General features: G+C 41.6%; 1 protein-coding gene across 2 annotated transcripts in view; it reads left to right on the top strand.

Moving 5' to 3' along the window:
- Window positions 1-26213, top strand: part of LOC109407532 (sex peptide receptor) — a 166650-nt gene that overhangs the window by 92646 nt on the left and 47791 nt on the right. For both annotated transcript variants that reach the window (XM_062856774.1, XM_019680598.3), the window contains exons 2-3: window positions 10509-11170; window positions 22335-22465. In XM_062856774.1, the coding sequence (XP_062712758.1) occupies window positions 10534-11170; window positions 22335-22465 (768 nt within the window). In that variant the 5' untranslated portion in view covers window positions 10509-10533. The remainder of the gene's footprint in view (window positions 1-10508; window positions 11171-22334; window positions 22466-26213) is intronic.

A 26213-nucleotide genomic window follows, 5' to 3' on the forward strand; every position in this document is an offset into this window, starting at 1 on the left:
TCTGGGGTTTCGGAGGGTCTGAGGTGCGTTACATGGGGTTTCTGGGGATTTTAGGGAGATTTTGGAGACATTCCAAGAAGCTTCAGAGCATTTTCAGCGGATTTGATTTCAAAGTCGTTACAAAGGCGTTTTTGACGATGGCGGAAACCCTCAGTAGTGTCCCTGTATTGTCCCAGAAACCCCAAGCGCCATATTTAATTCCAAAATGGCCTAGGATATCGGGTTTCAACATCAGCTCAATTAGCCAGGTCCGAAAATATCCGTATGGCATGAGACTTTTTGATTTGTTAGACGTGGGCCGTAACTATTCAGTTGGGAGCCACTGACTTTTGTTCCCCTGCTCCATTGGTGGTTATGACCCTCGGAACGCACAATCCAAAAATCTTTGTCTCCGCTTCTTCACACTTTCGGTTCCTAAATTAAACGCATGTTCCGTTCGCAGTTTTCGGAACCACTGGTATTTCATTAGTTCACTCAATTTGAAAATCCACTACATTTTTTGCCGTGATTAAAAAAATGTCACAGTCACCCATGAATATTTCATCTGGTCATACGTGAATGTTTTTGTTGCATGATAGTCAAGACCATACATCCACGATTATCATGCAAACTACAGTTTTTGATAGTACATTTTGGATCACTGGTTGAGGATACAGATTCATCAAATGTGAAAGCGCATACATCCCTGGTGGTTATTTCAGAGATGAGTGTAGCAACGATTGCGTTGTTGACGAGCACACAGGCTCGAGGCATGACACGCGAGTTTGCCATTCCATTTTTACTGAAAGTAGCAAACACCGGGTTCACAAGGAATCGTTGATAGAAATTCCCCTTTTGAAATTAAGTTTCTTGGACTAAGTCCGCTTGGACTGTACCATTTTGCATAAGTCTACTTATGATCATACAAAATAATCGGAATATTATTACAGCACCTGTTCGTTTCAATCTTTTCATAATCGTGCAATAAACATACAAAAATGCCTAGTACCTTGTTTTGACTAGTTGCTTTGTTTTAAGTAGGATTAAACTGAGAGCACCGAGCTGGTTTAACTCTGCAAAAAATCAGTTGAGCTACTGAGTACTGACACAAGAAAAAAAACAGAACAAAACTGGATAAACGGACTAAAGGTAATCTCCATTAGCAGATCTATTTGATAACCATGGACGTGGGCATGGAAGTGCTCATTATTGCTTCACAAGAGAAGCACTTGAATCGATAGCCACTTGAAAAAAAAAAAACAAGTCTAAATTGAGCATCTGGATAATCCCACAAAATGAATATAACGTCTGTGTTTTTTTTTTCTCAAATCTGGTCAGTATATGGCAAATCTGTTTTAGTCTTCCTTTAGCCAAAAAAAAAGATACTATAAATAATTTACTTTAAATTACCCAAATCAAAACATAATGATTTCATTAGGATAATATTTATGCTCAAATTTACGATGCTTTCCGCTCGCCGTCTGTGGGCGTCTGAATTGAGCTAAGCTAACCGACACTTCCGGCGGTTTTAAAAAAGCTACCAACGACAACGACGACGATGGTCCGAGACAAACGAGGCGTTGTTGGTGTACGCAAGAATAAAAGCACAAGAGCCACAGTCACAAAAACAGCAACAGCAAAATGATTAAATAAATAGAGCAATTTTCTTCCGCCTTCGAAACGATGGGGTCCTCCTTGTCTGAAAGACAACGAATATTTTCTCTCTAATGCAACGTTCCGGACAAGGAGTCCATTTTTTTCGAGCATGTTTTAAATGTGTCATGAACACAAAAGCTGTTTGTTTCGAAATCCACACTTTTGCATTTTGCATTCTGCAATCAAAAGATGATATTTTAATAGCGCAACAAGTTTTAAAAGGCTTAATTTTTAGCATTGTTCAACTGTAGCGTAGAGGAATTCCATTAAAATGTCATTTTAAACTGAAAATGTTAGGCAGATTTTAACAAGAAAAAAGAGGTTGGAAGCTACGGACAGAATAAAGTATTGAGAAAAAAAATCTAGCCTCTACCTTTGGCATGCAGAATACGGAATTATCCCATCACCGTTGAAGAAGCAAATAAATGACATCTACTAAGAGCCAAAACACCAATAGCAACATTAGCATCAATCTGCATTTGCATTTGCATCATTTGCATAATTTAGACAAACGAGATTTCAAATCGGTAACATTCCAAAACAATCTCTTCTGGAATTAACTCAATATTCTGCAGCACATTGCTCATTCATAAATCTTCCGCTAAAATGCTAAATTGAATTGGCTGACACTGCCAAGCGATAGATCAGGTCGTGCAATTGGACCCTGACAGATAGCGGTTAGTTATTGGTAATTTATACCGAGAAATGCTTCCGAGCCTGGGTGTGTTTCATATCACTTTTTGTCCATGCTTTTGCTCTCTGCATGTACATAAGAGAATCCCTAGAAAGGACACATCATGCGGGATTCACTAGCACGACAAAGTCGAGAGACAGAACGAACATTTTGACGCTCTCACCCACAATGTCTAGTGAAACGATTCGTGAGCAATCACTTCTTTTCAGCTCATCCATCACCCGGAAAGATGAACGGTGATGGTAGCAGGGATTGGGCAAGGGGATTACAATTAGGCAATAAAAATCAAACGGTGGCAGTAGAGTGCATTTTTGTTGTACAAAGGAGTCGTCTCCATTCGACGCCATGAACCGACTGTTTGTCTCCAGCTCCGCACTCTACGAAGGGTCCGCAGTTCGTCCACCCACCTAGCTCGCTGCGCACCACGTCTTCTTGCACCGGTCGGATGACTCTCGAGAACCATTTTAGTCGAGTTGCTATCCGACATCCTGATGACGTGACCCGCCCACCGTAGCCTCCCGATTTTCGCGGTGTGGACGATGCGATGGTTGGTTCTCTCAGTCGCTGAAGCAATTCGTGGTTCATTCGCCTTCTCCAAGTCTCGTCTTCCATCTGCACTCCGCAGTAGATGGTACGCAGCACCTTCCGTTCGAAAACTCTAAGATCATTGTAACGTGTCCCAATTAGTACAAAGACAGCATATCAGCTTAGTATTCTTTGAGCATTTTCACAGTTATTAAATAAGATGTTTCTCTGTCAATGACCATTTTGTGTTCGTACAGGGTGCGGGAACAAGAAAATAATTGGAAATTTCAAGACACATATGATTATCTTTATGACAGTGTAATGATTGAATAATGATTTTGTCTAAGTCTATATTCAAACATGCATTACGAAATAAAAATGGACTGATTGTGATTTATTTCAAACTTGTGACAAGCTTATGATAGTATGAAACTGCTGGGTTGGAATGACAACAATTTTCCGATTTTTGCTTAGGATAACCAAGTCAAGTGGAAATTACAACGTTTGATTGCTGTGAATTTCATGTACACAACAAAAACACGTGTTTGATGAACAAAGATTCGAGATGTAAATTGCGAAAAGACATCCACGTGATCCAAATTTGCTAAACGGGCGCTTTTTTCCTCCAAGATACGGAGCCACTTGGCCATCTCCATCCCCTGAAGGCACCGAACTGAGCTTGATTTTGCTAATGTTTATTCCTTTTCACAATCCAAATCTCCTTCGGATAAAGATAGATGAACATCTACACGTCTCTGTTGTGTGCAATGTGCATGAATGTCAGAGCGGGAGAAGAATTATTTTTGGATTGCCGTGAGCTTCTGGCACTGTCTGTCCGATGACTAGTAAACATCAGTGACATCAGTGTGCCGTCGGACGATAGTGTGACCGTAGCACCCTACAAATGTCAATTTTTGTCGATTTTTGTTTAAGCTAATCTTGGCTTGCATTCTCCACTTCATGGCAAATCTTCGATTGTTGCATGGAGTGTGCTGCATTTAGTTGTATTATTAATTTAGTATGATATGTTAAAATCTGATGTATGAACCTGTCTCTGATCTTTAATTAGCATTTGTAGTAGAGATGGACCACCAAAACCAGCATAGACTAGACATGGGCGACTCACTCGTGAATCGACTCAAAGAATCGATTCTCAAAATCGAGTGAGTGATTCTTTTCTAAAGAGTCACGATTCATTGAAGTTCATTACGGTTCCAACGAGTTGCCGAAAAGAGCGGGAATGAGTTGGCTTGACAGCTCACTTTGACGATGATTCGACGAAAACATCGCAACATAAAAACAACAACAACGGAAACATGGTGATGAACATTTGTGCACACCGAAGAAAAAAAAACTCCTTTTTAAAATCATAATCAAATCGAGAATTCGTATAAAAGTTCATTGGGAATTAAAAAAAATACGAGTTTATATATGTTTTTGAATAATTCTTTTAAATTTTAATGATATTTAAAAAAAACGCTTTTTATGTGACTGTTATATGTGTACAGCACATACAAGCATGTATTAAATTAGTCCTCCTAGAGAGTAGAGACATATTTTCCAGTTCAGGCATTATTTCATATTGTACGGATTTTGTAACAATTATGCAATGTACTTTTACATATATTATCTGATTTGGCATTAACAATACCATGTGAGAAACATTTTTTTTTCTCAGTGTATTGATTTGCGAGTGAATTGGTTTGACTGTCACAGCTCACTGCTTCATTTAGATCATGAATCACAGTCATCGTTTGCCGTACGTCGCATCTCAAATTGTCAAATGATTTCCCAGTTTGTTTAGCTTTTCACTTTGTCGACATTTGCACTAAACAAGAAGTTTTTACCAGAGAATGTAAAAAGCAATAATAATTGTTGCTGCTGTTTTATTGCATGGTAAGTTTCAATTGATAACGCAACCGCCAAAGATAATTTTCGATATATAGGGTATATGTACCATTCCTTGGCCTAATTTGCAAGCCGCCTTGGCAATTTTGACCATAACTCATGAATTAATAGCACTAGAAATAATATGTTGACCCTATTACACACTCTTGGTAATGCATGTTCCACCAACTGGAAGTAAACTAACGTAAATATTTAAGAATTTACTTAATTAAGTTGAAAAGATTCGATGTGATGGTATTCAACGTTGGTCTATGGTACACAAATTGGCCTATTAGTGTATACAACGTTGGCCTATTGATTTCCATGAACTAGAACCACCTATTATCTCATTTTTTCAATATTTCTGCTGAAGTATTATCTCTGTTTGTTCACCAATCTTATTTTAAATTACATTTTCGGAGCCAAACTTTCACAAAACTATAAATAAATCATTTGAACTAAAGTTCTTTCTTAATTTAGTAACAAAAACAACGCAACCCTATTATTGTGTTATATTTTTAAGTCACCGCACACAAAATCTTTCTTCCTGTTTGTTCTTTCTGGTTCTTACGCAATAAATGTTGTTGATGTCACTTTATCGGTGTTGTTGACGTCACTTCACTGATGGGCCAAGATTTGGGTACATAGTGAAAAAAATGTCCTCAATATTCGGCCCACATTCAATTTGCAAAATAGTTATTATTCTTTGTAAACAAATATACACGTTCAAAATAGCGTCTTTGACCGTCGCATCAAATGTTCAGTTATTGATAAGTCAATTGGAAATGTTAAAGAATCATACCATTTATGTTCATGTGTATAAACTACCCATTAAGCCAAAGAACCATGGCGTCTACAAAAGATAAACAAAGTGACATTTTCATTCAATTTTAATGCTCCAAAGTGCTAAAATTGAAACGAAATGTTTCAGTTGTTTGGCGCATAGCTTTTCCGATATCCAGTTATGCGTGTTTGTTCGAGTTTTTGGTTTACGTTGAGATAGGCCGAACGAGGGGACTATGCCAACGAAGCATCCCGATACCCTATTCTTTTTTAGCACGCAAAACACCCGATGTCAGCGATGGAGTGCCCCAGCAGCCCAATATGGTACCATTTCCAAAAAGCGGACGGAAATAAAGGTGAATGTCGGTACTGCCACAAACTGATAGCAACTTCTGTCGGATCTACTAGTAACACTAGTTTACAAAATAAAACGAAAGTCGTGAACTTCTGTCAACGACCAAAATTTTTGAAGCATAACTTAGCGCTGATTTCGAATTCGTGCTTCAAAAAATTTAAAGTAGAACAGTTTTTGAGTTTTAGCTCAATATCGAGTTTTACAACTTATTAAAATATGGAATTTAATAAAATTCAAATATCTTGCGTTTTGTTCAACCAATTTTAAATCTTTTTCCATAAATTAAAAGCTGAATATAATACCATTCGATCATCTGAATACAGGTTTTGCGTCAGATTGATGAAATTCAAGATATTGGCGTGTTTTGGGGACGACCTCCTTAAATTTTAGCAAAATTTCCAAAATTATATGAAGAAATGTATTTTTTTCAATGAGAAAAAAATAATATAAAAATTCTTTCTCAACGTTTATTTGACATATCATATGTAGGCGAGTTACAGTAAAAAATTCAGCTCAATCGGAGCATTGATTAGGGAGAATGAGATGTGTGAAGTTAGCGACTTTGCTTAAAAATAGAACAAAAATCGATTTCAAATCATCAACCTTGTATGGAAAGTCGAAAAAATTTTCGCTCTACTGTAATTTTTTTCCTTCGCGTTTTTGAACTCAGGGCATGATTCTACACCAAAAACAATCATCAGCTTACCGAGTTCAAAAATGCTGTAAACTAGTGTAATTTGCTACGCCATCTGAAGACTAAACATCCTTTTGTGGCTTTGGAACGGCGGGAGCAGCGCTCGGAACCTACCGCAGGATCCCCCACCGTACAGTCGTCGAGCGATGGGAGGAACCTGAAAACCGGAGTTGGCGAGAAGGATACAAAACCCGTTGGATCAATCAAAAACACGATTTCTGAAGCTCCAATGCAGAGTAATCAGCAGCGGTGACAAGACCTGATAACGAATTTTGTTGACGTTATTAAACCGATGTCCGCTCAAAAATCTCGAGTAATCGACATTTAGCTCCTCAAAACGATTTGTGACGGATACCAACCATTTTCCCTGGTGGAAGAAGAGGAGTTTCGGAAATTTGTGGCTATGCTGAATCCCTCCTACAAGCTCCCCAGCCGCAAAACCTTAACAACGAGTCTGTTCCCTACAGTTTATGACGAATTGAAATCAAATGTAGAACGGGATCTTGCTGCTGCTGTAGGTGTTGCGTTGACTTGCGATGGATGGACAAGTGTTACTAACACTAGCTTCTATGCCCTCACTGCCCACTATTTCGACAAGAACGTAAGTATCAAGTCCCATCTATTAGAGTGCTCAGAGTTTTCGGATCGGCACACCGCCGATAACATCCGAGCATGGGTGACGAAAATTTTTGACCGGTTCGAAATCGGAGCGAAAGTCATTGCACTCGTAACCGATAATGCAGCCAATATGAAAGCTGCTTCGTCGTTGTTAAAAGTTCGTCATCTTTCCTGCTTTGCACATACGTTGAATTTGGTCGTACAATCGGCCATCAAGTCATCCATCAAAAATGTTGTTGATAAATCCAAGTCGATTGTTCAATTTTTCAAAAAGAGTGCTCACGCTTTGGCTAAGCTAAATGAAATGCAAGTTTCATTGAACATGCCAAAATTGAAACTGAAACAAGACTGTCCGACTAGGTGGAACTCGACGTTGGACATGTTGAACCGATTGCTTGCCAACAAACGGACCGTAGTTTCAACTTTGGCTTTGCTTGATTCCAATTTGGGCTTGGAAGCCCATGAGTGGATCATCATTGAACATACTGTTCATAACATAACTGAACATAAGTTCTCAAAATTTTCGATGATGTAACGGTTGAAATCTCAGCAGAAAAAAATGTCTCTCTTTCCAAATCTGCTGTTTTGGTTAATATTATGATGAAACATGTACGTCAGTCATCTATAAACGAGACAAAGCTTCCCCCCATGGTCAAGAAATTGACACAGCTGTTAATGGATGGGCTGGAAAGTCGATTTCCCGCAAGAGAAGGAAATGACCTTGTTTCGCAAGCCATACTACTGGACCCCCGGTTCAAGAAGCATGGATTCAGTGAGGACAAGTGTTACCAATCTGCATTCCAGTCGCTGCTTCAGGAATTGGAGTATATCAAAGACGATACTCCAATTGAACCTCAGCCATCTACATCTGAACCTGTTGAATCCACGAGCATTTGGAGAGATTTTGACGCCATTGCTTCTAACCAGCAAGCTTCGTCAAATCCTACAGTTGCAGCAAGGGTAGAGCTCGACAAATATTTATCGGAGTCACTTTTCGCTCGAACCAGTGATCCGGTTATTTGGTGGCAAGAACGGAAGTCGGTGTATCCTGCTCTTTACGAAGTTATGCTCAGACGTTTGTGCATACCGTCGACATCAGTACCATGCGAAAGGATTTTCTCTAAAACTGGGCAGATATGTACGGAAAGGAGAAGCCGGCTCACATCGAAAAACGTGGAAAAAATTATTTTTGTTAAGTACAACATGCATTGAATCTACAATTGAAGTAGAAGCATTATAGAGAAACACATGTATAGAAAACATGCATAAACATTGAAAAGCTTCTGAAATATACACATATCTATTAAAATTTGCATTTTTTTTTAATTCCGAAAATGAGTTACTGAATCGACCAAAAGAGTCGATTCATTTTTCGGAGTGAATCAGGTACGATTCACTCTCAAAACTCAAACAGTTTTCCCATCTCTAGCATAGACCCAACAGCTATCCAATGTAGGTCCAACAGTGGTCCAACATTCTATAAAATAAAAACTCCGGGGGATTTTTTCCGGGTTTTGCGTATTTCGTCCCCAGTTAGTCATTTAAGTGACAAATCATGCAAATGACAAGGCATCGCTTCTCATTTGAAAAGAGCTCTAGTAGACTGAAATCGTTTTAAATATGACTAGATGCAGAAAATACTGAAAAGATTTGACTAGAATTGAAAATGACTGAAGAAAAGAACGCATTTGAAAGCCCCATGAGGCCCACTAAACCCCCTAGAGCACCCCTGGAACGCCCCTTAAATCCCTTGAAAACATAAGTATCACTCTTGAACCCCCTGAAATACTGCTGGACCCTCTTATCACTCTGAATCCCCCTGGAACATCACTGGAACGCCCTTGAAACCCATTGAAAACCCCTGGAACCTTCCAGTAGTCTGTTCTATGTCCAGGAACAATAAATAAATCGTTGTGACGTAATTGACGCATCGGTGCATTCAACGAGAGTTTCAGCAGAAGATCCGGACTGTGTAGCAAGCCCAGGGAGTCGAGGACAGGAATTAGCTGCCGTAAGTTCTAACCTTTAATCCGCGATCAAAGAAGGTTGGACAATCCTGGTAGAACCCTTTCGGGACGGAGCGCAAAAAAATGTAATCTCCATACAAATTGCTCTCCAGAATTCATAGATTTCCCAACAAAACAACAATTGTTGTTCCTTATTTTAAAGTACTAGTCTTTATCTTTCGATTTCTAGGTTTGACTGCCTAGATAAATCAAAAATAAAAATATGCGACAGATAAAACTTTTTCATGTTTTACGAATTGGTCCTCTTTTCGTTCAACTTGTTGTGGTAAGTCTTACATGCAACGTAAACAATAGTTTGGTTGCACACATACAAGTATAAGTAATGGCTTAATCATTAAAACAGTTTACATCACATGAAACAAAGACCAAACGTATGAAAATATATGTAAACTTGTTATTGCTCAACATCACAATAGGACACAATCGGTGAAGTACTAGAATTGAAGTAATTAGCTGAATTTTTGTATGGTGAGAAGGTCGAATCTCCGTTTCTGCAATGAAAAGGATTAAAAAGCGTGGGTATTGTGATTCCTTGCCTGTTTGAGCAAAACTTTGGGTAACTGTGTTGTTTACGTTGCAAGAAATGGAGAAAACAACAACAGGGTTACCCAAAGTTTTGCTCAAACATCATCAAATTAAGCAAGGAATCAAAATACCCACGCATTCTAATCCATTTTTTTGCAGAAACAGAGAATTGGCCTTCTCACTATACAAAAATTTAGCTCATTACTTCAATTCTAGTACTTCACCGATCGTTTTTTTTTTGTGTTTATATTACCGTGTATTTTAACTTAAATGCTAATTCTACACTTTTCACCGATCGTGTCCTATTGTGCTGGTTCGTTACGAAAGGGATCACTTACTTAAAATGCAAAGTTTTGGTATACCAATCCGTAACTCAACGTACATATGATCAGATTGAAAAATTATTAGTTAAATCGTGAAAAATAAAATCACAGCTCATATGAGATTTGAACTCACGACCCTTATACGCTAGAGAAGTGCATTACCAACTAAGCTACCGAGCCAATCAATGACACGGTATTTCAGTTCTACTGAATTTCGAATCTCCAACAAACGACGGCCATCTTGGGATTCTTACGACTTTGTCCTTAATTCGAGCCAGGAAAATAACTAAATATTGAACTTTCTTTTTTGCGCTCATGAAAGCACAGTTTTTTTACACTGATATACGCCTATGGTTACGTGTGTGAATCTAATCGACAGTCCACTGTTTGGTATTGTCTCTAACACATTTTTCTTCATTTCTTTTTTTTTTTCTCTTCACAGCTAGATCTACTGTAACAGAAAATTTATGGTAGCGTCATGTCCCACGACTGAAACAATCGATATGTCAATTGATGCTGCGGTAGTTGCTGGTGCTGGTGATATCTCTAATGTCCTCAGTCGATTATCGTCTTCCGTTTCTGGTGCCGGAGGATCTGGTTCAACACTGGCTGCCATTGGAGACGCCGCCGCTGCCGGTGGAGGCGAACGAATGCTGTATTACTTCGATGGGAGCGATGATGACAGCGCCGCGACTAAGCAACAATTTCACAGCCTCCAGCACCAGCAGAGGGCACTTTTGCTGGGCGACAATATCACAACCTCCACAATGTACTCCTCGCTGGACCCCGGCATTTACAATCCGATAGAGGCGGAAAATGAGACTGACTTCCTCTATATCAACGGACCAAGCAGTAGTTATGGTTATACGGAAGGCCACAATGGCACCCTGCCGTACGGCGACGACTACTATCAGAGCTGTATGGGAATGTACGGTAACGTTTCCTATCTGAACGTGTCCTGTGAAACAATCCTCAACTACAGTATACCACTCTACGGGTACTGTACTCCCATCTTCATCCTAATAACACTGACTGCCAACTCGCTGATCGTGATTGTCCTCAGCAAACGCAGCATGGCGTCGCCGACCAACTTTGTGCTGATGGGTAAGTTTCATGTTCTGCGCCTTCCTAAAATTAACCCTCGCTCTGCCGCTCCGACGTTTCCACTTTCGAAGCTAATTATAAATGTAATAAATCAGTCTTAATCAAATAATCAAACTGGCCCGAATGTTCTGTAATCCTCTCTGGTTGCAGCCGCTACTGACTGACTGGCTCCCGGCGGCCGGAAGATGCTTCATTTTTCTTTTAGCGGTCTCATCTTTCATGAATCGAGGCGGGTAGGAAATCAAATTATCATAAAATATAGTCTGCAAAGCGCTAACTCAATAAAATTGACGTTGTCGTTTCGCGGGAATGGACGCTATTTGCTCTGTTGATACATGTCTGATATTTCTCCCGGAATAGTATGGTTCATAACAGGTGCCTATAGACAACAAGATAAACTCATAAAAATGAGGTCGAATCCAATAATTTATTTATTTGTTGCTGTGCTATTGCGGTGCAGATCAAACGTTGCCTCGAAATAGTTCGAATAAAACAGGTTCGATTCCGCTGTGTCGTATAGATTGAGGATCATGTTTTATTGTATCAGCAAGTATCAGTTTCAGTGTGAATCGAAATATTTTATTAGATCTCATCATACAGCGGCTAGAAATTGGAACAACTTTATGCTCAGATTTGGCGTTGATGTTAGGAATTATACCTACATGTAATTCAAATTATTCATTACTTATTACGATTAAATTAATACTCTCTCAAATAGCCCAAATATTCGAAAGTTGGGACAACTACATCACAAAAAATGAGCATATTGCTAACGAATTGAGTTTGACTTTTGTTTCACTAAATTTGCATGCCTCGCTATCCCGTGTTCGGTCCTTGGTCGTTGTGTATATAGACTAAATGTAACACGTGCGGCTTTGTTCAATCTGTCGGTCGACATCTACCTACAGCTCAGCTGCACAATGGATATTTCTAGTTTCACATGTCAGCGTCAGATGTAGGTATAGCGCGGGTCGGGTCAGCGAGTAAATTAACACAACCGCGATGTGCACAAAGTTCACACAGGTTACGCACGGCAAACGTGGGACTTCATGTTACAATCATAGTGTGTATGTAAGCGCACCGGGTGGATAACTGTTTGGCTTTTATCCTTTCTGCATTTTCACTTTGACTCTCTAAATGGAATGTCAGGTCAGGACGAAATGACTAGCTTTTGATAGACTCAGCGTACAATTTAATTCGGTCTTTCTCACGGATACGTTTTTGTATCCATGACACCGTAAACGTATAGATTAGGTATTTCATGAGAATTCAAACATGTACAAAAACCCATTGGGGCTGCAAAACAGTGAGTCGATAAGGAGAGCGTCCAATATAGCTCTGGTCCTCACAAGTTCCTACCTCATGCTTCCACGGGTCAAACGATGACAAAGACCGCCAGCTAAGAGTTGTGTGCTTAGCTGGTAGCGCAGCCTGGGCACTGTTGTCCTTCTGACTTCAGCTAGATTGAGGAGGTACGATCCGAGTGTCTGTTCACCAAGAAGGTGCGGCTCAAACAGCGTCTGTTCTGGCATCCAGCGGCTGAGTAAGAAACGCTGCACCACGCCCAGCTAGATCCAAGGTGGTAGTCCCATCAGCGTGGTCGTCCCAGTGTTGGTTGGGACGTTAAACAGAACTGACACGATGGTCCTCCGGCGAGACAGGAGTGTTGGCGTAGGCCCAATAAGCCACCCGTAAAAATCCCCATTGCGAATAACATAGAAGAAAATACGACTCGATACAATCGGCAAAGACCCACGCGACGAAATAAGGACTACGATTGGAAACTTGGAACATGAAATTGCAAGTCACTAGGTTTCGCAGGATGTGACAGGATAATCTACGACGAACTACATCCCCGCAACTTCGACATCGTGGCGTTGCAGGAACTTTGTTGGACTGGACAGAAAGTGTGGAAAAGCGGGCATCGAGCGGCTACCTTCTACCAAAGCTGTGGCACCACCAATGAACTGGGAACAGGATTTATAGTGTTGGGCAAGATGCGACAACGTGTGATCGGGTGGCAGCCGATCAACGCAAGGATGTGCATGTTGAGAGTTAAGGGCCGTTTCTTCAACTACAGCATCATCAACGTCCACTGCCCACACGAAGGGAGACCCGATGACGAGAAAGAAGCGTTCTACGCGCAGTTAGAGCAAACATACGATGGTTGCTCGCCGCGTGACGTGAAAATCGTTGTCGGCGACATGAACGCGCAGGTGGGAAGGGAGGAAATGTACAGACCGGTAATCGGGCGAAACAGCCTGCACGCCGTAACGAATGATAACGGCCAGCGATGCGTAAACTTTGCAGCCTCCCGTGGTATGGTAGTCCGAAGCACCTTCTTTCCCCGCAAAGATATCCACAAAGCCACCTGGAGATCCCCCGACCATCAAACAGAAAACCAAATCGACCACGTTCTAATCGACGGTAAATTCTTCTCAGATATAACCAACGTCCGCACATACCGCAGTGCGAATATAGATTCGGATCACTACTTAGTCGCTGTATGCATGCGCTCAAAACTTTCGACAGTTATCACCACGCGTCGAAGTCGAACGCCGCGGCTCAACATCGAGCAACTTCGTAACGTAGAAGTGGCTCAAGACTACGCGCAGCAGTTAGCAGTGGCCCTACCAACGGAAGAGCAGCTTGGCGCAGTTACACTTGAAGATGGCTGGAGGGACATCCGATCCGCCATAGGTAGTACCTCGGCTACAGCACTAGGCTTCGCGACTCCGAATCACAGAAACGACTGGTACGACGGCGAATGTGAACAGTTGAAAAACGAGAAGAATGCAGCATGGGCGAGAATGCTGCAACACCGTACGAGAGCGAATGAGGCACGTTACAAACAGGCGCGGAACAGGCAGAACTCAGTCTTCCGGATGAAGAAGCGCCAGCAGGAAGAACGAGATCGCGAAGCGATGGAAGAGCTGTACCGCGCTAAGGACACACGAAAGTTCTACGAGAAGCTGAACCGCTCGCGCAGAGGCTTTGTGCCACAAGCCGACATGTGCCGAGATAATCACGGGAATATTCTCACGAGCGAGCGTGAGGTGGTCGACAGGTGGCGGCAGCATTACGATGAGCACCTCAATGGCGACGTTGCAAGTACCGAAGGTGGCGTGGTAACAGATCTAGGAGTATGTGCACAGGACGAAAGACTTCCGGCCCCTGACCTTCAAGAGATTGAGGAGGAGGTTAGCCGGTTGAAAAATAACAAGGCCGCTGGAGCAGATCAACGGGAACTATCGCGCGATCACACTACTGAGCGCTGCCTACAAGATACTCTCTCAAATTTTATGCCGCCGTCTATCACCGATTGCAAGAGAGTTCGTGGGGCAATATCAGGCTGGATTTATGGGTGAACGCGCTACAACGGACCAGATGTTCGCCATCCGCCAGGTGTTGCAGAAATGCCGCGAATACAACGTGCCCACACATCACTTGTTCATCGATTTCAAATCGGCGTATGATACAATCGATCGAGAACAGCTATGGCAGATTATGCACGAATACGGATTCCCGGATAAACTGATACGGTTGATCAAGGCGACGATGGATCGAGTGATGTGCGTAGTTCGAGTATCAGGGACTTTCTCGAGTCCCTTCGAATCTCGCAGAGGGTTACGGCAAGGTGATGGTCTTTCGTGCTTGCTGTTCAACATTGCTTTGGAGGGTGTAATAAGAAGAGCAGGGATAAACACGAGTGGGACGATTTTCACGAAGTCCGTTCAGCTGCTTGGTTTCGCCGATGATATTGATATTATTGCTCGTAAATTTGAGACGATGGCGGAAACGTACATCCGACTAAAGAGGGAAGCCAGGCGAATCGGATTAGTCATTAATGTGTCGAAGACAAAGTACATGATGGCAAAGGGCTCCAGGGAGGAATCACCGCTCCCGCCACCCCGAATTCATATCGACGGTGATGAAATCGAGGCGGTTGAAGAATTCGTGTACTTGGGCCCACTGGTGACCGACGACAACGACACCAGCAGAGAAATTCAGAGGCGCATTGTGGCAGGAAATCGTGCCTACTTTGGACTCCGCAGAACTCTACGATCGACTAAAGTTCGCCGTAACACGAAGTTAACCATCTACAAAACGTTGATTAGACCGGTCGTCCTCTATGGGCACGAAACATGGACCCTACGTGCAGAGGACCAACGCGCCCTTGGAGTTTTCGAACGGAAGGTGTTGCGTACCATCTACGGCGGAGTGCAGATAGAAGACGGGACTTGGAGAAGGCGAATGAACCACGAGCTGCATCAGCTGCTGGGAGAACCTACCATCGTCCATACCGCGAAAATCGGGAGGCTACGGTGGGCGGGTCACGTCATCAGGATGTCGGATAGCAACCCGACTAAAATGGTTCTCGAGAGTCATCCGACCGGTACAAGAAGACGTGGAGCGCAGCGAGCTAGGTGGGTCGACGATCTGCGGACCCTACGCAGAGTGCGGAACTGGAGACAAACAGCCATGGACCGAGTGGAATGGAGGCGGCTACTATGTACAGCAGAGGCCACCCCGGCCTTAGCCTGACCGGTAAGGTAAGTACAAAAACCCATTGAGGGAGGATACGTTGATTTCGACAATATCCTATGATCCAACCCTTTACCCCTTTGAAGCCGGATTTTTTCCAAGCGTTATTATACAATTTTAACTACGTATTTCTGTGGTTTAGGGCTCAACAGCATAAAAAGGGTAGAATATAATGCGGAATACTTTTTCAGGATATCCTAGGACCTAGGTCATCCAAAATGTTCTTGAGTTTAGATCCTAAAGTCTACGGGTGTAACGGTAATTTATTTCATTATGCAAAGCTACAATTTGTAATCCATTATATCCAGTGAATCTTCTGAAAGTTCAATAGACATTATCAGATCTGTTAAGATATCCTAGACCATCCAAACTATTCTTGAGATTACATCCTAAAGTATATGGGTGTAACGGTAACTTTTTTCATTATACAAAGCTACGATAAGTAATCTATCATGTCTAGTAAATATTCTGAATGTTTAATCGACATCATTAGATATGTTACGGTCATCCAAACTATTATGATGTTTGAAATCTAGCATCTACAGCAATTGAAGTTTTTGTTTTGGCTATACAAAGTTACACAACATTACCAACCGTAATGATTGTATCTATATCATTTTTAGCGTAAGTAACAGTTATAATAAAACTAAATCAACAATTCTTCCCCACAACACTCGGTTCGAGGCTGCAGTCCTTATCCTCGGCCGCGTCCCACATTTGCCTTCAGGTTTGTGCTGGAGATGTGGCTTTGTCATATTTTCACCTTAGATGCAAGCTCTTAGTTGTAATTTAGTGATCCTGAAATATCTCAAAGGTATTTTGGCATGTCTCTGAGTTTCACAGAAGTTCACGGATCTGGATTGGTTAGACTAACTGGTAACGTAACTTTTTATAGCACAAATAATGACTACAACAAATGCAGATTTAAAAAAATAAGTTTCATAAAAGTTTGAGCAACCTTACATGTTTCAAAAGTACAGAAGAATGCCTACTAGTCTTTGCAGAATACTCCTAAATATGGTTCATTATGTATCATTATTCAGTGTAGCAGGGTGGCATTGTAAGTGTAAATATAAAGTTGTGTATTCCATGAAAGATTGGATGACTGATAATTGCTTGGAAGGACAATGCACGCTAAGACAACTTGCAGAAGATGCTGTGGTTTCTCTAAAAGGCCCACATGCAGAAACCATTGCAAAATTCCCTAAATAATCTGTCCGTTTAGGCAAGAGATTTGGGGATCGAGTTTGCTCCGCAAAAAACTCAATTGGTTGTGTTTTCTAGAAAGCGGAACCCAGCCCAACTGAAACTCAATCTTTTAGGAATAGAAATCGATCAATTTTTGACTTCGAAATACCTTGGGGTCTGGTTTAATTCAAAAGGCACCTTTGGGTACCCAAATTAAGTATTTGATGCAAAAATATCAACAAAGGATCAATTTTCTACGCACAATTACCAGAACATGGTAGGGTGCTCACCCGGAAGACCTCATAACACTTTACAAAACGACTATTCCCTCTGTTATTGAGTATGGCTCTTTCTGCTTCCACTCAGCAGCAAACTGCCACCTAATAAAGTTGGAACGAATTCAGTACCGTTGTCTGCGTATTGTCCTCGGCTGTAGGCACTCAACGCATAATGCGAGCCTGGAGGTCCTGGCAAGGGTGAAACCTCTCCAGAACCGCTTCTGGGAGCTCTCCCTAAGGTTACTTATCAAGTGTGGAGTGAGCAGCACACTTGTTATCGAAAACTTCGAAGAAATGCTCAATCTGAACACTCAGTCAAAATTCATGAGAATCTATCTTTTCTACATGTCATCAGATATAAGCCTCGCAGGTTATAATCCTCCTCGTGTACACTTCACCAATGACAGTTCATCTGTTAAATACGATCTGTCCATGAAACAAGCTATTCATGGAATACCAGATCAACTTCGGTGTATATCTATTCCTCGCATTTTTAATGAAAAGTACCAAAATGTCAATTCCTGCAAGAGATTCTTCACAGATGGGTCTCGCATTAATGGATCCATTGGCTTCGGTGTCTTCAACGAAAACTTCACCGCCTTCCGCAAACTTCAGGAACCTTGTTCGGTTTATGTTGCTGAGCTGGCAGCAATCAACTTCGCTTTAGGAATGATTTCCAACATGCCCGCAGACCATTTCTTCATCTTCTCGGATAGCCTTAGTTCGATTGAGGCACTCCGGTCGATGAAACCTGTAAAATATCCATCTTACTTTCTTACAAAAATAAGGGAGCAGATGGGTGCACTGGCCGAAAGATCATACAAGATTACCTTTGTATGGGTCCCCTCACATTGCTCAATTTATGGCAATGAGAAGGCGGACTCTCTCGCAAAGGTGGGCGCACAGGAAGGTGAGATCTATGATAGGAGAATTTCACATGATGAATTTTTCCATTTTGTTCGCCAGCGTTCTCTTCAAAGTTGGCAAAATGATTGGCGAGACCAGCTGGGACGATGGTTACATTCCATTATTCCTAATGTTTCTTTGCGAGCGTGGTGGCATGGTTTGGATGTAAGTCAAAATTTCATTCGTGCGATGTCAAGACTTATGTCCACCATTATTCGCTAGACGCGCATTTACACAGGATAAACCTCGCGCTGAGCAATGTTTGTACTAAGTGCGGTTTCGGTTATGATGACATCGACCACGTAATTTGGCAATGCCCGGATAATGACGCCTCCAGAGCACTACTATTGGATACCCTTGAGGCCCGAGTTAGACAACCATTTGTTCTTGTAAGAGATGTGTTGGGGACCCGCGATCTTATCTTTATGCGGTCCATTTACGATTTCCTTCGCATGTGTTGTATAAAGGTTTAATCTCTTGTTTTTTTTTTTCGTTTCAGTTTTTTTCTGTGATTTGTCCCTTTTGTGTTATGTTCCTTGCCATCCGGCGGCAGACGATAACCCGTGACAAGCCCATGCCACCACCAGAGGCGATACCGAAACCAAGATACCTCTACAACGAACCCTGAAACCTTATCCTCACCATGCCTTTCCTCAAAATGATGTGACCCGCTAACCTCGAGCAGCCGCAAGTACCCTGGCCTCTTCCCAGTACTAACGTACATAAGACAGCAATAAGTTGTATGTATGTTTCGCCAAGCAATGCCAACGCTATAACTTTTTTCATAAGCATCAGATCACTTCGTGGTCTTCGACAAAGTTTTTCAGGGCACCCTAGGATATGTTTTCACATTATCGGTTATATAGTTTAAGAAAAACTCGTGCTTGTCATGAGAGAAATGCAAAAAAGTGTGTTTTCCCATGTAAAATCCCATACAAACTTCAAACACGATGCGCAAAACATATTTAAGACATAACCGATCGTGCCCAAATTTTGCACACTTATTTGGGCCCTGAAATGGGATCAGAAAAGCTTTGATCTGATGAGATACCATTAAATTTTTCATTTTTCCATATAAACGATAACCCACTCTAATGAACATAACCCATATCCAAAGTTAACTTTTAGAACGACTATGGTATGTCAATTCGTTCGTTTCTCCAAACTTCATGGTGTTCAGAATGTTCTAAAGGTTGTCAGTTAAGTCTCAAATACAAATATTCTTATTTTTCCCAATAGAAGACTTGAATAGCAACAACTTTGCCGAAGACTATTCTGTTTTATTGAGTATGTGAATTTATACAGCCGTTTCTCTGTTGAGGTCATATATGACCACTCCGGCTCCAAAGGGTTAACTTAAACAAGATATAGAAGCAACATCGTTCATCTTTTTTATGTTTTATGTTCTAGCCTATCTTTATATTACAGCCCCGAAATTTTATTTTGATTGTAATACATCCTCATTTGTAGAGCCTTTTTTTCCTCATCTGTAGAACCTTTTAACCACTGCGTCCATTATTTAGGAATATTGTGGTATGACCCATATTTGGTGCTAATCGATTATCCTGTAACAATTTAGCTGTGATGGACATTGTAATACAATATGTAAATAATTATTTTTGATAATTTTGGTATTGTTCTTGTTATGAGCATTGGCATTGAGCAAGTTGTACAATTTGGTAGATGGTATAGTCCCAGACCGCTGGTAACAAAGTACAGAGGATTGGGGTTAATTACTGACTCTTAGCAAAGATTCTCACAATCCTCCAACGGCTGAAAGTTGTCCTGGCCACGTCCTTGCGACAACAGAGGGATGGGAGAGGATGATTAGTTTGGCACCTTAGAAAGGTTTGTAGAGACTTATCAGGCCTAGGTGTCACGGGAATTTGGGTGTTGTCCGTGGAAGGATTAACTTCAAAAGAATACGATTGGTTAACGTTTAGGCCAACAAACTCACCAAATGATACGAATTCCAGTACTCTCGAGACGAAATTTTTGACTTTCATTTGCGGAACATCAAGCAGCAATACAGTGGCGTTTCGGTTTTATCACTAGTCGTTTTAATCACTACTCGTTCAAATTCACGGTTTTCTGTTCGATTATATCACGATTTTCATTTCGTTTTTATCACACTTGTTTTAAAACATTCCGAAATCAATATAAAATCAATACAGCATTGTCCAGTCCACCAAAACAGTTGAAAAATATAAGCTACGACGTATATATTATGCAGCGAAATGATTTTGGATAAAAAAAATTACATTTATTTCTCGTTTCGCTAAATTCACAGTTTCGATCATATCACGGTAAATTTTTTTTTGACCGTGATAAAACCGAAAAACCACTGTATCACCAAAAATTACACTGAAACACGCAAAAATGCAAACGAATTCTGGAACCCCGATGGGAATACGATAAACTCTCACAACAATCGCAAGTTATCCTAAAATATTTTGAGCATCAATTTGCAAGCACTTTCCGAGGTAAAATGTTCAGAAAGTATAGCACCACGAGTATAGATAGTAGAGTAAACATAGATCCGCGGACACCGCTGACTAAAATGTTTCAAGCGTGTAAGTAGTAATTTTCAAAAGTGCGACGATTGAATATGACGTCATGCGTTCCATTGATGTTGTCCAAATCGTGACGTCATGCTCGTTTGGATACAGATTTTGACAGTTCGTTTGGATACAACGGATTCATCTTAGCGGATCTATGTTTACTCTACTATCTATAACCACGAGCTGCTATACGCCCGGCCATATTCAAAACAAAGCGGAGCCGCTCGCGCGCACAGCCTGCTCCGATCTCCCATTCTGAAATTCCTTTTTTCATACAGAAAAAAAAAACATAACGAGTCTTGTATTACTAGCAAGAGTCTAGGACATAGTTTCCCAAACTGTGGGTCGCGACCCCCTAGGGGGGTCGCCGGCCTTCATCTAGGGGTCGCGAGGGACAGATGAATATTTTACTGTAACAGACAACAAATGAGGGAATTTCTATGGTGGGTCGCGAAATGTACGTCTGCTGGCAAAGGGGGGTCGCGCACCCGAAAAGTTTGGGAACCTATGGTCTAGGAAGATGCGGAAGGGTGGTGCACGCTTCACCCGTTGTACGGTTTTTTCATTATCTGAGATCCTTTCTTGCCCTTCGATTTGGACCATATTTTTCCAGACTTCTGAATAAGTAACATTGTCTAATGAAATTTCAATTTTACGATTGTTGCATAATTTTCATGGATATCAAACGCAAAAAAATCCACTTTACATGTAATTTGCGCTGAAAAATATGTGGAATAGAGATCCTACACCTCGACCCAGGAGCAAAGTTAATCCGGATGATTCGAATTCCAATTCCTACCACGTTCAAACACAACAGCTTTTTTGACATTTTTTCTTCTCCTATATCCAGGAACTAATTCATTCAAAGCTACAACAAAATTGCCGCTGGACATCGTGTCGCTGTCATTGGCTCTACGCTCGTTCAGCTGCATCAGCAATCATAGCGAACCGATATCCCATTTTTTTACATCTATCACTCTGAAACGGCATCGATAGCGAAAACAGCTAGCAGGTTTACCATCGCCCGGATGTCGATCCGTGCCTGAAAATTCCAGATAGAAAAAACATCCAAGCCCCAATCGCCAAAGGAGACGAAGATAGAGATGCGAAGGTACAATGCATTTTCCACTGGTTGATTTCAGGGACCTTTGGTTGATGCGAAAGAACGAAACACCAGCAACGGTTGCAGATAGAGAAGATGTATCGTTTCACAGATTATCGGAAATTCTCAACACCTTGCAGTAAACGTCTGGTTCACGTTTATGGACTTTTCCGACCGGTGGTACCGGAAAAGGTTACTGATCCAGAAATAGAAACACGTGTTCATATGTATGTCAGTTCGTTGAAGTTGTGAGCGCTGAGCGGAAAAACATTCCGGTTCCCATGAAAACTAACAAATGCGCATGAGAATCCCATTTTTATCAGATCCAAGAGAATGACCATTTTCCACAAACCAGGGTCGCCGGGGTGAAAGCATTGCCATGACCACACAGTTTTTGCCATCTTTTTAACTCTTGTTTCATGGTGTTTCAAGGTCGGGACATCTGTTTTTATACCGGTATGGTGTTTATGTTGATGTCTAACGGACGGAAGCGACGGGGAAATTGTTTCCAACTAACTTGCCGCTAATTAATATTGGTACTAATTTATTTTTCCGGCTTTTCTCGGTGATGCTTTATTTCGCAGCGATGGCTCTTTGCGATATGTTTACCCTGATATTCCCGGCGCCTGGCCTGCTGTACATGTACACGTTTGGCAATCACTACAAGCCATTATCGCCGATTACCGCCTGCTACGTGTGGAACGCACTCAACGAGGTAAGTTGGTCACCGGGTTTATACATATGTCGTTTAACGTTTCTATAGGATAGCCAGCCACCGACGACGCCCAAATGCGAGGTGTGACATGTTTGCTATTCATTAAAGCGAATGCACATACGTCCATTGATTGTTCATTGAGTGCAGTGTTGTCACAGTTTGTGTATTGAAAAAATACGCTTTTTATCGAGGCGTCGAGATAACCGTGTTTATATTGGAATAATTTAATTATGAACAATAGCAGAAAATCAATATTCAAGAACAATTGAGATTAATCTGACTTACTTCAATAAGATAGCCATTTTCATAAAACTCAATATTAAAAATATATAATAGTGATATGTTTGTATTTGTTAGTAAATAGTGAGCAGGGGATCTCCAGTTAGCCTAGTGGTTAAGGCTATGGATCGCCAATCCGGAGACGGCGGGTTCGATTCGCGTTCCGGTCGGGAAAATTTTCTCGACTCCCTGGGCATAGAGTATCATTGTCCTTGCCTCACAATATACAAATTCATGCAATGGCAGGCAAAGAAAGCCCTTCAATTAATAACTGTGGAAGTGCTCAAAGAACACAAAGTTGAAGCGAGGCAGGCCAAGTCCCAATGGAGACGTCGAGCCACAAAGAAGAAGAAGCAGTAGTGAGCACCTATAATAATAAAAAAAAAGACAGGAAACAATATGTGCCGTAAACGTCAGATTTCAAATATGATGAATATGGAAGCGTATGAATAAGAATGCCCTTACTTCCCAAGTAAATTTTGATTGCCAATTAGTCTTGTAAAGGATTTTAAAACCATTATAAAACCTAATACCTTTTATTTTGATTTTATGGTGATTTTAAAGATCTCTTCTAGTCTTTTTGACTAAAAAAATGTTGCTTGGGCATGTACCTTGTTGTTTTTATAAGTATTCGTTTCCAATTTTGCCGTGTGCAGCATAGTTGTCTCATTAACACGCTAAGTACCGACAGACAAAAACAACGTGGAACTATTTTTTTTGCACCTCCGTATCTCAGTAGTTAGTGAACCAAATTTCAATCTTTTTGCGTTATCGGAACCCTCCACTATCCTAGAAAGGTGTAGTGAAGGTCGATTGGAAATTCATGCAACTTCCGGTAAGAACCAGACGAATACATTAGTTCCACATTTTTAACTTCTTCCGGTTCCGTTTTGTTCCCAGATTGGTTATGAGATACCACGTCTTTGTAGAGAGATCACTCGGATGCTCGAGAAGATAGCACCATTCTGTTTTCGGCAAAGTTGTTCAGAATAACAACAACTTTCTGGTGATGAATTTCATAGTTCCGAAATTCTCCACCATGTAGCGCTAGTATACATAGTGAACTTCCGGTACGACTTTAGTGGGATATAGCACGAGATTGAAGTCAGATAATAAGGTACGATCTTCGGCAAAGTTGTTCAGGAGTACGAGTACTTCCAGGTCATGGAGAACATAATTCCGAATCTCACCACCACGTGGCGCTAGTTTACATATTTACTTCCGGTACGACTTTGGTGAGATATATCACGATATAGAAGCCAGATAGAGAGGTATGATCTTCGGAAAAGTTGTTCTGGACTACGAGAACTTCCAGTTCGTGGAGAGCATAGTTTCGTATTTCATCACCACGTGGCGCTAGTATACTTAGTAACTTCCGGTACGACTTTGGTGAGATGTATCACAAGATTGAAGCCAGATAGTGTTGTGAAACGACCTTTGCGACGGGAAAAGGCATTGGTCGTGCCGGCTAAGCCACATAAAACGCCAACAAACAGATATTCATGGTGCAAACATTTATTCTCCCACTTTCATACCCTTTCCTTATTCCCCTTGCTCCTAATCTTATTTCCCTGACTTTGCTTCCTCTTCACATCATTTTCCTCTTCAAGGTGTTCTTCCTTTGCTTCTTCCTCTTTCTTTTCGGGTACTCACGCACACTGCCTACGTCCTACTCGCATCCAGCCATGCTGATCAGTTGCCGGCGCTGTCCCGCTTGACGATCCGGAGGGACGACTGGCTGCGTCTCGCCGCTGGGTAGTCCGCTTGACCGACCATCGATGCTGTTCACTCCTCGCGGCCCAACGCGCCGATTCCTTTCGGTGGCCAGTGCTCTCCAGCAGCCTGGCAGTAGTGATCGTCGCTTGCCAGCAGCTGGGTTTCGCCGCCGTGCCCCAGAGACGGTGGTGGCTCGTGGAACTCGATCACTCCTTGCCGGATGATGCGAACTGAGCTGCGGGTGGTGCTCGCCGCTTCGAGGAAACCGGGATCGGCTACACAAATAAAGAAAAAAGAGCCCTGAGGCAATCCTTCGGTTAGAACGAGCGTTGTGGACAAATCGTTGTATCACTCACTTCGTTTCGAAGGCCCTTTTCGTTTTCCAACTTTGGAGGATTGTTTCTCGTGTTAGGAGGTTCTTGATACGGCCAGTCCTGTTGGAAAATGTGGCGTTAGCTAGTTCTCGTCGCAACAAAATTCATCTCCCACGATTTGCTTACCGGCTAGACGACAATGTCGTTTCGCTGCTTGAACGATCGAGTCCGGAACCGTTTCTAGTCGCAGTCACCGGCGCGCCCAGAGTCCTCTGGTGTTGCTGATGGTTGGTCGTCGATTCCCACTGGCGATGCCACGTGCAGCTAAAGTGCTCTTCGGAATAAGCCGGCTCAGTCCGATCGACGGCTATCCTGACCGGAGTGCTGGAATCTGTCGAAACCAAGGCGATTAATTTCACACCTCTGCGCACTTCACTTCGGATTCAAGCACTTACGTTTCTTCTCGCACTGGGAGTCTCGGGATTGGGGAGTCGTTATTTCTTCGATGGTGGTTTGACGGCAGCAACGGTGCGACTTTCCTACCGCACGATTTCACCACTTCTGTGTTCTATGCACGGAGCCCGTAGGTACGTGTGAGCGCGACTAGGCAGCAGCGGATATGGATGGCTGTCTCTTTCGCGTGGCAAGCAAATTCTTTGCGGAGCTTTTGACCACAAGCGAGTGCCCTTCAGCATTCTTGTTTGCGTTCAGGTATGTTTACACTTTTCTAGCTTCCCATAAAGTTTGCACACATCACAAATGTTAACCAAAATGGACAAATTATTACCTAATGTAACAATAGAAAAGTACGAGCCTAGCTTCCAAGTTCAAGGATCAAGAATCAAGGATCATTTCAGGAACACTGAGAGTATTCTCCAAGAATATCTACAGAAATACTTATCGCGAATGTCCAAGGGATTTCGCAATAATCAATGGAGGAGTACCATAATGAATCTCTGAAGGACTGAAAGAAATCTTAGATGAATCGCAGAAGGAAGCTCTGGAGTAATTTGAAATGAAATCACTGAAGTCTTCAAGTTCCGAAGGGATTCCTGAAGAAATCCTTTAACCCTCTAATACCCAATCCCGCCTTTAGACGGGGTATAGTTTGAGCATTTTTTGTAATTTTTGTTTCGTGGAAAATCATTTTTTTCTATTTTTGGCTGATATTTAGGACTGTTCTGTATATCATATCTCAAAATGGTTTCTGGTGTATTTTAAAGCGCATTTACATTTTTTTAAAAATCATTGAAAAATTTATGTTTTAGTCACCTTTTAGACGTCATTGTTTATTTTGTATTGAATCGCTACAATTAACATATTTTAATTTTTTCCCAAATCATTCTATCCTTGTTTAATAGTTTGAAGGAATCGAATACACTCTAAAATTATTTTCCTTAAAATTACACGGAAAATAAAATTTTCTGTGCAAAAAATTT

The sequence above is a fragment of the Aedes albopictus genome, chromosome 3 (assembly GCF_035046485.1).
Source record: "Aedes albopictus strain Foshan chromosome 3, AalbF5, whole genome shotgun sequence".
NCBI classification, from domain to species: Eukaryota; Metazoa; Arthropoda; class Insecta; order Diptera; family Culicidae; genus Aedes; species Aedes albopictus.